Raw genomic sequence first — 14,226 nt, 5'->3', positions numbered from 1 at the left:
TCCAGGATCATCTTGCAGCCTGAGAGATTATCCCTGGCTATTAATTATCTTTGTGGGTCGAACAATCCCGAGGCGTCCTCCTGCTTATGAAAATATCTTTGGCAAACACAGCTCAAAAATAGCCAAGAAGGGCAAATAAGCAGCTAGTGCTCTGGTTTTAAACACATGCATGCTTGTTTTGACTGTGCAGAAGTGAAAGAGGAGCCCACTTTGTATTTCAAGCCAGAGAGTGCCTCTGCTGAAGGGGGTGAGGGATAGCTGAGTGGTTTGAGCATTGGCCTGCTAAAGGATTGGCCTTCAATCCTTGAGGGGACCATTTAGGGAGCTGGGGCCAAAAAAAAAAAAAATTACATTTGGATGATTGGGGATTGGTCCTGGTTAGACTAGAGAACCTCCCGAGGTCCCTTCTAACCCTGTGATATTCTGTGAAAGTGCTTTGTGTGTCCTTGGAATTAGCAGCAAGGAAAGGTGGACATGGGGCTCCAGCAATAAAGGCCTCTGCCAAAACAAACAGAAAGGTCAGGGTAAAATGTCCTCCAGGAACAAGGGAGCATGTTTTAGGAAAGGCATTACTTTCACAAAAAACAAAACCAGCAACAAATATCTGCCTCCCAGAGCGACTCTTGAGCAGGACATCAGCTCTTTAAAGATGGAGGCGGTACTTGTGGGAATAACTTCATCCATCAGTGCTACCCAGTGGGGTGATGAAAGTGCTGGAAATAACAAATCACTTGTGGGAAAGGAGAGGTCTGTAGGGTGGGTCAATCAAGTCACTTCATTTTCCTTTGGGTTTCTTAACTCTATTTTGCCTCCCTGCACCCATGTGATATGAATTACCCACCTCAAGGCAAATATGCTGGGCCTAACTTTCATGTGCAGAGATTTTGCAACAATGAAAAAGAAATGGTCTATGGCCCCGGGGGGTGAGGGGGGAGAAGAGAGAGTGGGTGTTGACCATATTTGCAGTGTACAAATCACAAGTGTTCAAGGTGATAAACACTAAGATTTCTTTTCATTCCTATGCCTTTTCCAAGACCAAAAATGCACTGTTGTGCAGATATGCACACAACGTATGTGCCACGTGCTTTCCAATACTTTTACTGGGGACGGGGTCAGCATTTAAGCACTCGAGTTCTCAAAGCATCTTGCAAAGCAGATTCCAACACCACAGACAACACGTATCCCCCTACCCCATCCTCTTCTTTTCAGCTCTCTAAAAAGACAACAACATTATCCACGTATCCTCCAAAGTTACTTGTCCCAAGCAGATTTAAAAGCCATTCCATGGAATTTACTAAGCCCCATACAAGATGATGGTGCAACTGGAACCCAGCGGCCTATCGGAATTGATACGAGGAAGTGGGGCACCAAACAGAGTCACGTATAACCCCAAGGCATCAGAGGAGCAACACTCAACTATCCATCACATCTGTGACTACTGGAAATGGTTATTTCCCTGTATGCTAGCATGTTATTCACATAGTAAAGGACAGATAAGCCAGCAGGTGGGGTGATAAAATAGGAAGCAGGGGAAGAGAGAAAAGTCACCCGGATGTCGTGGTAGTTGGAATATTATAAATGTCAGCATGGGAGTGATAGAGAAGGAGGGGAGAGGATGCATTGGATGGCTCACCCACAACTCTTGCTTCTGACTATCATGCACAAACCTTCCCTCTTCTGTTATTTATTTATTTTTAAATAGAGAGAAATGTCTTGATTTAACCCTGCACGAGGCTAAAATCCATATTTGCCATGCTGACAATTTGCTTTCATTTTACAAGAGGTTTGACTGAGCTGAGCTCCAGGCTCTGGCGTTGTCAATGAATTCTTCAAGGTTACTGGGGAAACAATAAGCCTCGATCTTAATGAACTGTTGACTTTATAAATTACAGATTCGAGAGTTTTCTTCCCTAAAGGGTTGGGGGGGGGGTTTCTTCTCCCCCTCCTTCCCTCTTCTTCTCCTTATGCCAACTCTAATTTCTTTCCATCCCTTATTCAGAAGCAGCCAATTGTGATTGCATTGTTTGCCAAAGTAATTTACTCCTTCTACTGAAAGAAGAGCTAAAGAGGATGATCCCTCAATTTTTTCCCTCATGTTAATAAAGGAATTTCATTGATGCCTCTCCTGGGGGCAGCTTTCTATTGAATTTAGGATTGTTTAATATGAGCTACAAGATAAAAGAGAAGTATTTAATAGAGAGGTACAACCTCCCTCCCTCCCCCCCCCCGCCCGAAAGTTTCTCCGTGCGAGGAAAGCAGAGAAGAGATGCAAGCAATCTCTTCTGTTTAAAAATAGGATTTCAGTAGCCATCATGTTCTGAAGAGGTTAAAATTAAGCTGGATGATTTCTAAGGGTACGACTACAGGGAAAAAAAGGGGGTATTTTTAACTTGGCTTAATTAACTTGGGTTAAAATAGCAGTGAAGACAAAGCAGCTCAGCTTTTAACTTGGGTTAGCCTGAGTTCAAACCCAGGCTCTTCTAAACTATGTCCACACTGCAGCTGGGAGCGTGAATCCAAGTCTAGGTAGACGGACGTGCGTCAGCAGGGCTCATGCTAGCATGCTGAAAATAGCTGGGTAGACTCTGCCATTCAGGCTGGAGTTAGGCTTGAGAGTCCGAGCTCCAGCCCCAGCTATTTTTAGGGTGCAAGCATGAGCCTGCCCACACAAGTTTGTCTCCCAGCTGCTGTGCAGATGCACCTCGACAGGCTTTGATTTGAGCTTGTAGCCTGCGTTCAAAGGGGGCTTCAGGGCTGCAGGGGCTTCACTGCTATTTTAACCCGAGTTAACTAACCCAAATTAAGAATACCCTTCTTTTTCAGCTCAGAAATACCCTAAGAGGCAAACTCTGCTTCCAGTTACTCCCATGCAAACCTCTGTCCAATAACAGGGTGAAGAATTTACTTCTCAAATATAAAGAGATGATCCCCTGATAACATACTCTAGCAAAACAAAGCAAATGCTTACTGTGGTCCCAATCCAAGAAAGCACTTCGGCACTTAGGTATCTTTAAGCATGTGAGTGGATCCCACTGAAATCAGTGGTTCAAGATCAGGCATTGAACTCTTCACGTGCTTCAAGCTATGCAGGTGCTAGTAGGTTTGAAGGATTTGGGACACAAGGGTTTGATATTGTGAGGTGCTGGCCACTTCCACCAAGGTTCTGGAAACTTTCAGCTTCATGACTTTCCTGGGACCCCCACCCTCTCATTCCTATCAGGGTTCCAGGGCCAGAGGGTTCACAGGGACTCGAGCATGTAGACTTCAGAGAAGGCCTCCATTACAGCAGGGAGCATGCATCATGCTTAAGATACAGATTTTGAAATCAGCATACAAAAATAAGGGTAGAGGATAAGATCACACAACCCACATATGATCTCACATCACATGACTCCGACATGGCTTCATGGAAAGGAGACACCACTATCTGGATGGTTTCCATCCGTGTCTGTTTTGTTCCAAATCTCCAAACGGACCCTGCAATTTTAGTCTGTGTTTACGCGGAAAGGTGTCCATGTGCTACACGCCATATCTGGTTACCCCAGAACAGGAGGGTCTTCCAAACCCACGTCACCGCCCTCCACTCTCTCTCTCTAGAATAGATCAAAGTAAATGCACAGATCCAGAGACCTCTTCTGAACACCAGGGATCCAGAAATCCAGAGTATCCAGAAATCCAGCATCACAAATGTTTCCAGCTTCTAACCATCTCAGACTTTGATGAGAAACTGAATTTACTCGTAATTTACAAGAGACACATTTAGAGTATTCCTCCCTTCAACCTCTATTTTCAACGTTGGATGCCTACCGCTAGAAATTCAGAGCCTGGTGCTCTGGTGCTTCTGCAGTCACTTACGCCAGTGCAATGCGTCTGTAGAATGCTCCCAAACCAGAATGGTGATGATGTACATTTGTATGGCATGCACTTCGCACTGGTGTAAATGACTGCACAAGGTACAGGGTAATGGAGAACCAGACTCTAAAATTGATAGTTAAGCATCTAATTAAGTGAGCTGTTTTTCACAAGTGATGAACACCCAGCAGCTCCCGCTGACTTGGCTAGAATCTAGGTGCTGCTCAGCACCTCTGAAATTCTTTTAATTCGGATCTAAGCAAGTTGGAAAATGCCCTTACTGCGCACACCTCTTTCCAATAAGATTCAGCAGCAAAAGTTTAGGAATATCCTGCAGACAGATCAGAGAAACTTACTTCTGTTATTTTTGTATTTACGCAGCAGAGGAAGGAAAGATGCTCTAGAAAAGATGCTATCCGTGTCAGATAAATAAGAACAAAATACACATATTGTACACAATATCCATGCCACTCCGCAGCTTCGGGAATGCTGCAGATATTGAAAGAAGTTTCTCTCTCAATTAGTATCAGTGACAGAAACGCGACTCCAAAAACATAATCCCCTAAGTGAAGGCTCAGCTTTAAGCTACATTTCTTCTGCTTATTCTCCAAAGCAATTTTAAAAAGCATGTTTAAAAGAAAGATGTCCAATTCATTTTAGGGGAAGTGGACAATATGTAGCCGATGTAAAATTTCACATTGAAATGTTCCATCATCGTTCAATGCAATACAATTTGCACCAGGACTTGTAGATAAAATTATTTCCCATTTTTATTTCTCGGCACACAAGAGACATGCTTAAGGGTGTGAAATACATTTTGCCTCCAGTGGGTCATGTGAAACTTGCAGGCTTTAATCTAGACAGTTGGAAACTGGCAGCCATCCATGGCGACGGTTCAGCAAAGCAACAATTCTCTGAAAGACCTGCAGGATATTAAGAACATAGCTGTAGTCTGCCTTATCCCTTGGTACAAGCTTCTGTAAAGTGGAATTATTGGAGAGGTGCAATGTACAGCAGAAAATATTACCTGTAGGAAAGGGGTTAGCACTAGCCTTTATATAGACATGTTATTAGAAACGTCTGAGAAGCAAGCCACGTGAAATTGTAGTGGCACAAAAAACAAGCTCTGTGGTTCTTTAATCATCCCTTTCAACTGTACTACCGTCTCTAATAAGTTACTTATATATATGAGGGGAAGGTGGGAGAGACATGGTTAGGTATGCAAGGGAAACCGCCATGTAAGGAGATTGTAATGGTTTAGAATCCATAAACAACACTTCCTGGTGCCACAGCCTCTTGAGTCAGCATTTCTGAAGTTGAGAATTTGCTAAAACCAAATGCGCAACAGCAGCAGGCTGTACTAGACCAAGTAAGTCTGAGGCGATGAGCAAGGCAGAGTTGAGAGCGATTTACCCTGAATGGGCTGAATACCCAATGCCCGTGGCAGACTCCAAGCTGGTAACAGAAAGGAATTTGGGTCATAGTTTCTGACACGTATTTTTAGATCAACTGCTTGCAAGCAATTCTGCCTCCCATGGCTTCAGGGGGCAGCTGTGTCTTGTGCAAAATTGGCACCATCTAAGGCACTGGACTGACAGCCCTGGTGACGAGTCGCGTATCCATTGGATGGGGACAGTCTGAGCCGAGCCTGCATAACTCTCTATTTCCCACTTATTTCTCAGCGCTTCTGCTGAGATGGCCACCTAGAGGGCCACTGGCGGGGGTAGCCTTGTATTATGGAAACCAGAGTCGGAACCAACTGTCACTGGATCGCTGAGCAGGCAACCACAACATTCAATTCTTAGCCCGTGCCTGGATTCATCATTATTTTGCTACTCTAGGTTTTCTGAATCACCATAATGATCAATGACAACTGGTAGAGTTAGGGAGTGGAGGAAACCCAACGCTCCTGACCATGTCAAATGGGGGAAGCCCTGCACCCCTTCCATTAAGAAAACAAATTCTTTGTCTGGAATACCTGTGTGTGAGCAAATTATGATTCCAATCCAGGCCAAGGCTTTTCTCTAGATAAGGACCCCCATCTCTTTTGAGGTGTCCAAAACAAAATGTATCCCCATCCCCACATCCCCCCTCAATGCCCACCTCTCTAAGAGTTCCAGTGTCCAAACCAACACCAAAGTGAATGGTACCTTCCAACACACGTTAACCATCAATGCATAGACTGGAACGTTGATGGTAGCTTCTTGGATCAGGCAAACTCCTCTTGGCTAGAATCTTTCATAGGGACAGAAGTATCCTGGGCACATGGATTTTCCATCCCAATAAAATCCCACTTGTTTTCTCTAACAATGCCTAACTAGCCCATTTCGCCTCCTTCCAGAGTAACCAGAGGGCATCAACACACCTGTGTTAAGGCTAGAACTGAGCCAAGGAGCAGAACTTCATTTCAGATAGATGCTCAGTGATATTTTATATTTTTTTCATTGTGTCCATTTCTCTCTTAACTGAATTTCCCCTGCTGGAATTACAGATGCAATATATCAAAATGGTTCATCTTGGATGGGCATTGTGTATTACGCAATGGATGAGCAATTATTTTTCCTCACAATGATTAGTTCATTCCAAAAGGGCTAAATTTTGTCAAGATCCAAATTTATCCAAAATTCAGCTCAACTCTGAACCAAACCTTTCCTACTTAATCTCACAAAGGGTAGAGAGGGGGCCCTTTAAGAGCACAGTCACCTGTCTAAAAACATAAGCCTAATGACGTTCTGAATGTCACTTCTGATTTACAAAGTTGCAAGGACCAAATGGGTTCACCTACTGGAGCAGGAAACCATACTGGGGACAAAATGACATTCTAGGCACCTCTCTAATAGACTTCATCCGCTATACGCATTTTGCATAAGAAACTGACAGAGATGTGGGATGCAGCTGAAGTTTGTATTTCAGTGACTAGTCCTTTCATAGCACAGTGTTATGATTTTTTCTGCAGAGAGGTATAATTAAGTCAAATAACTTGCAAAGAGAGCAAAGATGTGATTAGTGTCACAGTTATTGTTACATCTTCACTAAACTTTCTGTCTGTAGTCTCCTCATTGCAGCTCTGACTCCTCTTACTTTTACACTAGATACATGCATTTGTTTTCAAATTCATTTGCATTTGGATACTCTTAAGACTAAAGAAAACACAAAAGTAATGAACCCCTACCTGGTATTTAGCAACAGATATATGTATACAGTATATATACACATACACACATGCACCAGCTCCCCTGCAGTCCCAGTTTAAGGAGTTAGTACATGTTTGTGAATAGAGCACTGGAAGGAGGTGATGTGGTAATGCCAGGGGGAAGGAGGAGGGATATACATTAAACCTTTTAAGAGTGAAAAAATTTTTAGAGATTATTGTCATATGAAATGTTCAGGGAGATAATCTTGCAAAGAGTGCAAATCTAGGAGCAGCGAAACTTACACACTGATGTCTTCTGATTATTGTCCTTGCTGGGCATCAGCTTCACTCCTCTGGATTTCAGCTCAATCTGCTTCTTGACTAGAAAGAGATTTTAACCAAAAAAAAAAAAAAAAAAAAAAAGTTTTAGCTAGATTTTAAGGATTACTGATTTGATTCAGAGACTTCGAAGCATCAATTTTTTTAGGCATCCCCTGCTAACACAGTGTTTGTACAGCACCTTGCACAATGTGGCCCTGATCCTGAGTAAAACCAAGCAAAATAATAAAATGCCCCCAGGTCCCAGAATTCACAATAACCCTAGCATGATTATTTATCTCAGCTTCCATAGCAAATAGTTTGATGTTGCCTATTTATTATTCCCATTGAATTGGCCAATCAGGAAGCAAAATCAATAACTTGTGACTTAGATGACCAAGAGACACAGTATGAATAACCAACAGTGAATAATCCGTGTGCCAATAAACGCGTGGGGGTGGCTCCAAAGGAATGAAGCTGCACCATTGTAAACTCTCTAATGTAGCTGCTTGAGGTCACCTTAATTAATCCACCCCCAACTACGTAGGTGGGAGAACTTCTCCTGCACAAATAGCACTGTCTCCACTGGCACTTAGGTCCGTGTAACTATTGTCGTTGCGGGGCGGGGGGGTGGCTTTTTCACGAGCAGTAGTGCCATGTTTGGGGGGCTAGGAGAGCAGATTTTAGTGGGGTTTTGGTTTTGGTACGGGAAAAGAGTAATCTTGCCTCTGAAAGCAAAGCGCCCAGAGTCATTTGACAAGATTCTTTCCATTGTAGTTTTATTTTCATCTATTCAGCCAGTTTATATTTCATCTCAAGTGGTTCCCTTTGTGCACTTTATTGTTTCATGCTTTCATCTCTACACTAGCAAATTTCTAAAGGTTGTCAAGAAAAATTATGACTAAAACTAGGGGGAATTTTAATCAGTGTGTGTGTGTGTGTGTGTGTGTGTGTGTGTGTGTGTGTGTGTGTGTGTGTGTGTGTGTGTGTGTGTGTGTGTTAAAACAAAACCTGCTAATACATCTGTGTGCTAGAACTTCAGGCAGGGAGATGTCAAATACCTTTTCTTGACGCTTACCCCAAGTAACACGTTCTCTGCCCTACATGTCTGTTGGCACCTTTTCACTTTTTCATGAGCCTATTGCATTTTGAGGGATTTTTTTCCTTATCTTAAAATAAAGCAATCAAAATATCAAGCTGAGATCAGGTCCACAGTCATAAATATATAAGTATGTGGGCTTAGGCAACTCCTGTCTTTCCTACAAGCATTAATGGCTTTCATCTTTTGGGTGGGGCAAAATAATGAACAGTATGCTGATTTGAGAGGAAAACTTAACACACACAAATCTTGTTTAAATATAAACCAGTTGCAGATATGCTAAGGAATACACCTGTCTCAGAATGCCTTAACTGACAATACTCCTCTACGGTCATATAGCATACTGACGCCTGGATATAGGCAATCCAGTGTCTCCTGAGTCCTTAGTTAACAGCAAACCTGCTGCATGCCAAAATGCTAACTTCATCTGCAAAATCCCAGACTGTTTTGGGAAGCCAAGGAGCTATTTCTACCTCAGCGAATCGGTAACTTTCCAAAATTTCCCTCAACTTTGGAAAAATCGCAGTCTCACAGTTAATGTTTTGTTCATTCTTTGACCTGTACATTTTACAACATTGGAGAAACTTGGGAAAGAAACAGAAGAAAAAGGGGAAGGAGGATGGTGGGAGAGGGGAAAAAAAAGTGACAGGAAAAAAAAAACCCCAAAAACCCAGGACATTACTCGTTTGATTGCAATCAGTGTCAAAAAGGAAAGAATGGGAAAAATGAAAACTGGAAACCTTGAATTGTTTTGGTTTTCAAAAACTGAAACTAAATGCAAATTTCCAGCTAGCAATGAGAACTGAAAAAGCATGAGGTGATCTATCACATTCCAGGCACTAGAGGGCAGTGGTATTTAGATACACTGTTAAAGGCACAGGGCAAATTTAGTTCTGATGTAAGAAAATGATTGAAATCCTGTTGCATTTGGTCTGGGTTTTTCCCATAAAACCTTTTCATATAGAAGCAGGTCAAAAGAGGTCTAATGCTAGTCTCAGGGGACCATGATGGTGAGGGAGGGAAGAATCTCTTTGGAAAGTATATGTGGAGTAAACAGTCTGTGTGAAGACAGCAAAGCATCGCGTGGACACTTCACAAATGGCTAGGAAACAAGCATAGCAATTCAAAAGCATCTGTTACTTACACTAACCAGTAACCCACTCTTTACAGATCCATATTTACCATCATTCCACAAAAATTGGAGGTAATTCCTATCAGCGTAAACTATTCGCAACAGAAATGCAGATCCATTTAACCAGATGTTATTTATACTGAAGGAATTAATCCTTTGCCGCACACCGAATCCCCTGTCAGAATCTTCACTGGCTAAGGAGTATGCAAACACTGGTACTTTAGATCCAATCTTGCAAATCATCTCATGGATGGAATATGCCCCTGTATAATATATGACATTGGGCTACAAAGACTACCTGTGCCCTCTGTACAGATGCACACTGTACACTAGTCAGCAGTCCTTTCCACAATGCTTTAAACCAGGCCAGGATTTAGGGGAGCCCTTTGGGGTGGCACTGTGCTGTATTTAGTGAGCCTGGGAGCTAGAGAACCGGAGAAAAAGGCAGGCTCTCTCTGCAACCTGCAGCCTCAATGAAGAATCTCTTTCATATACAGTATAATGGAGTCCTTTCCCATCTCTATTGCAGGAGAAATTCCTACACAAGTCTGCAGCATCACAACAGAACTGGAGCTCTCAGCTCGAATGCCAACACTGCAGTGCAGTAATGAAGGGTTGATGCATGGCTAGAAGTGCTGTAATTTGGCCGAAATTTAAATTGAGGTCCCATTCTACCTGCCCCAGCTGACTCTGCAGGCAGAAGTTAATGATCCTCTGGCACTTACCAGGCAACTAAGGGACAACCCCATAGTCCTGGGCAACATTCCCTCTCTGTCAATAAAATACAGTCAACTCCAAATGTCTGAAGTGCCATTTGAGCTATTACAGGATGCATAATGGCTCCTGACTTTACGAGATCTAACTCATTGCTTTGTAAAATGCTTTGGGGCACCTTAAATAAGAAAGGAGCTTTATAAAACCAAATTCTCCTCTACTTCCTGCACGGCTTCATCATGCATCTTATTGTATGAGTGACATTTGAGGATTTTTTTTTGGTAGCTCTGAAATGCACACAGATAAAAATGAATCTTTTGCCTGTCATATGCTCGCAGGGAATTCATCAACTGATCGAACACATCTTTTTCTGTCCTTCATCTTTGAAAAGAAATTTCTAATTTTACAGGGAAATTTAATGCTTTCCATCCACAACTCCACACCTGACTGACACCAGTGGGACAAACAGCCTTTATGGCGGACTCTGTGGGCGTGGCTGGGATATTCTCTCGTTAGCTCCTTTTGACCCAAGCAGCCCGTCAAAGTTCAGGGCCTTGCAAGTGTTCTAGATGAGAACAGAAACGGATAGTGGAGTCTTTTGATGTGGTCTTGTTTATTTACAAGAAACGTACCAAGTCCTGTTTCTCTGGACACAGTAGGAATCAAAGTGCAGGAGACAGTTTCTTTGTTCGCTGTCCCAAGTCTGCCTTTCCAGCTGACGCTTTGTACCCAAATAGACTTTTCTCTTAGCTTTATTTTAGGGCAACATTATTGTGCTTCCACCCTGCGGCTGCTTGGCTCATTCTCTCACTGCTTCTGTCTCTTTCGGTCCCTGTGTATCTCTCTGCTTGTGCTGCCTCTGTCCCATCACACACACAAAGACACACACACAAACAATGCCCTGTGGAGCTTCCCGCCCACAAAGTCCAAATTACTGGGCAAGTTCACAGAACCCCTTTGGCTGAGGTGGGACTGTTTTGCTGTCTCTCACAGCTATCGTACATGAGGGATGGAGGTCAGAGATTTAGACAAGGTTTAACCCAACACACCTAACGCTTTACAAAGGATTGACAGTGCTTCTGATTGCAGCATATTACTGAAGTGCAGAACAACTGCAGCGCCCAATGGCTTCAAAGAAGCAATGCACACACACAACTACAACTGAAGTCAGGGGGTGCTGCAGGTGCTCATGGCCTGTGCAAATCAGGTCCTCGGCTGTCTCGAATTGGGCATTTAGTCAGACCCCGATTCAGGAAAGCAATTAAGTGTATGCGTAAGTCCTATTGAAGCTGATGGAATGTCAGCTATAAGCGTAACTTGAAGAGCGCGCTTAGTGCTTTGGGGCCTTAAAAACAGAGCCACCCCAAATTAGTGCGCGCTGTCGAAAATGTAGGTCTAAATGACTCACCCAAGATCACAAAGTGCGTCACAAAGTGGGCAGAACCACATCGCCCTTATTGAGGCCTGGTCTCGTGTTCTAACTGGTAAGCCACAGTCTCTCTCCCATGACTTCAGTGCCCTATATTACACTAGTTGCATTCGGCCTCTAGGAATAATAACTGGAGAGAGATTCCTATATGTTTTCCAGTTAATCCTTTATTTTGTTCATTACATGGAGACATAATTTTGAAAGTCAAGTTCACAGGAGACTTTGGTAACATCTTAAGGCATTACCAGTAATAAAGGCGTAAATTTAAAAGAGGTTTCAGAGTAACAACCGTGTTAGTCTGTATTCGCAAAAAGAAAAGGAGTACTTGTGGCACCTTAGAGACTAACCAATTTATTTGAGCATGAGCTTTCGTGAGCTACAGCTCACTTCATCGGATGCATACCGTGGAAACTGCAGCAGACTTTATATACACACAGAGATCATGAAACAATACCTCCTCCCACCCCACTGTCCTGCTGGTAATAGCTTATCTAAAGTGATCATCAAGTTGGGCCATTTCCAGCACAAATTGTTTCATGACCTCTGTGTGTATATAAAGTCTGCTGCAGTTTCCACGGCATGCATCCGATGAAGTGAGCTGTAGCTCATGAAAGCTCATGCTCAAATAAATTGGTTAGTCTCTAAGGTGCCACAAGTACTCCTTTTTTTTTAATTTAAAAGAGGACAATTCAAGACATACATTTTCTCTCTCTTTTTGTTTTGTTTTAATGACTTGGATAACTTGAAAGCAAGAACAACCCTCCCCCCTTCCCAAAAATACATAATCAGATTGTGGAAGGCCCAATGTTCTTCCAGGTTCAGATGCGGGACAGTACCTCAAAGGATCATGTCAAGATAACTGGTCCAACAAAACTTGTGCTGTTTTCTGGAGGGTTTCGCTGTACATAAAAAACTGACAGATCTAACAGAATATTCAATGTCTTGTCAAATCGAAGCATGACATTACAAAGCGGTTGTGGCAAGCAGACAATCTGGTGTATTAAAAGCTGGTTCATGTTGCTTTTGAATAGGAATTTCTCATGGGAAAACCTTTTAATAAACGGAAGAGCGCATTTAAGCAGAAAGCTGTTCCTTGTGTCCGTACTATCCCCGATTCCCCTTGCTGTGGTTGCTATTGAAGAGCTCTATGTGGAATTGGAGATTGTTTCCTTCTTTCCCTTCTGTTGACTCTTCTGGCTGACAAGTCCAATACTGTATTTGCTCTATTACGAAGTGTTGCTTAAAAGGTGGGGGGAATCTGCGGGGGGAGAGGGGGAGAGGGGGCTAGGGGATTTGATTTGATTTTATAACTCCCTGAACCATTTTGTGGGCTTGCACAAATGAACTTGTGTTTTAGGACTGTTGTTTCGCCTATAATTTAAACTCATTTCCCCCTCCTCACCTTGACTTACTTTTTAATAAAAGACAAACAAAAACTAACAAAAACTAACAAATACAACAACAACAAAAATACACCACAGGGGGAGTTTGCTTTGCCTTAGGGACAAAACCATCCACCGCCCCCCCTTAGAACTCAACAATCCCAAATCAATGCCAGATCATGATCTGCATGCAGACAGAGGTGGCTTGCAAGAAACCTTAAGAGCGAGTGATTGTAGGAATCCCTGTGAGCAGGGATGACTCACTCCCTCTGTCCCACAGATGGCAAGCCACTGTGGCTCCATGCCACCCCTTGACCACAGTCCCGAGGAACAGGGCTGGCATACTAGGGCTGCAATCTGCACCATTCAGATGGCTGGAGCGGATTGTTTGCTGGTTTGGGTACTCATGGAAATTGTGCACGCAGAGCAGAGTACGCAGACATGCCTTCCACTGGCATGCATTTCTGCCTGCAATTAACCAATCCGCAAGAGAAATAAATCTGTATAAGCACCATCCTCAAACATTAAAGGCTTTGGAATCCAAGCTGAAATCCATATGTAAATTTTCTGACTATCGGAATGAACAGCCAAATTAAAACCTGTATCTTTTCTGTTGAGGTTTTAAAAGCCGAATTAAAAGATTGTAGCCATCATTTATAGCTAAATTGGGTATGTGCATATCTGTTTTTCAGAGCTGCTGAGTACCCAAAATCCCCATTGCAATCAATGAGGGTTCTGGCATTTCAGCACCTCTAAGTCAGGTTGGGTGTTTGTAGTGGGCCTAACACTGAGCAGAAGGATTTTGAGAGATTATGGCACTGGTTTGCAACTCAGAAGCTCAGGGTTCAATTCCTGGCCCCACCACGAACCCCAAATGTGACCTTGGGCAAGTCACTTATCTCTTTGTGCCTCAGTTTCCCTCCTTAATATGGGGACAATAATCCTTCCTTTCTCCCACCCCTTCTTTTATCTGTTTAAGACTGTAACTTCTTTGGAGCAGGGAGTGGCTCTCGCTATGTGTTTGTACAGCCCCTACAACAGTGGAGCTCTCTCGTACAATGGGGCCTTGAAAAGCTAGTGTGAAATTATTCTCCTGTGGGATTTAATGGTTCCTATTATTAGGGTTCTGTATTTTAAACTCTCAGGGCTGGCCCTCCAAAGTGGATT

The 14,226-nt window shown here is 43.0% G+C and overlaps 1 protein-coding gene across 10 annotated transcripts in view; it reads right to left on the bottom strand.

The window, feature by feature from the left end:
• CSMD2 (CUB and Sushi multiple domains 2) overlaps nt 1-14,226 on the bottom strand; it is a 548,097-nt gene that overhangs the window by 259,954 nt on the left and 273,917 nt on the right. For all 10 annotated transcript variants that reach the window (XM_073317325.1, XM_073317326.1, XM_073317333.1 and 7 more), the window contains one exon: nt 7,289-7,366. In XM_073317325.1, the coding sequence (XP_073173426.1) occupies nt 7,289-7,366 (78 nt within the window). The remainder of the gene's footprint in view (nt 1-7,288; nt 7,367-14,226) is intronic.

The sequence above is a fragment of the Lepidochelys kempii genome, chromosome 19, assembly GCF_965140265.1.
Source record: "Lepidochelys kempii isolate rLepKem1 chromosome 19, rLepKem1.hap2, whole genome shotgun sequence".
Lineage (NCBI taxonomy): Eukaryota > Metazoa > Chordata > Testudines > Cheloniidae > Lepidochelys > Lepidochelys kempii.
Note: the sequence above shows the minus strand (reverse complement) of the source record. Positions and strands in the feature narration are given on the sequence as shown.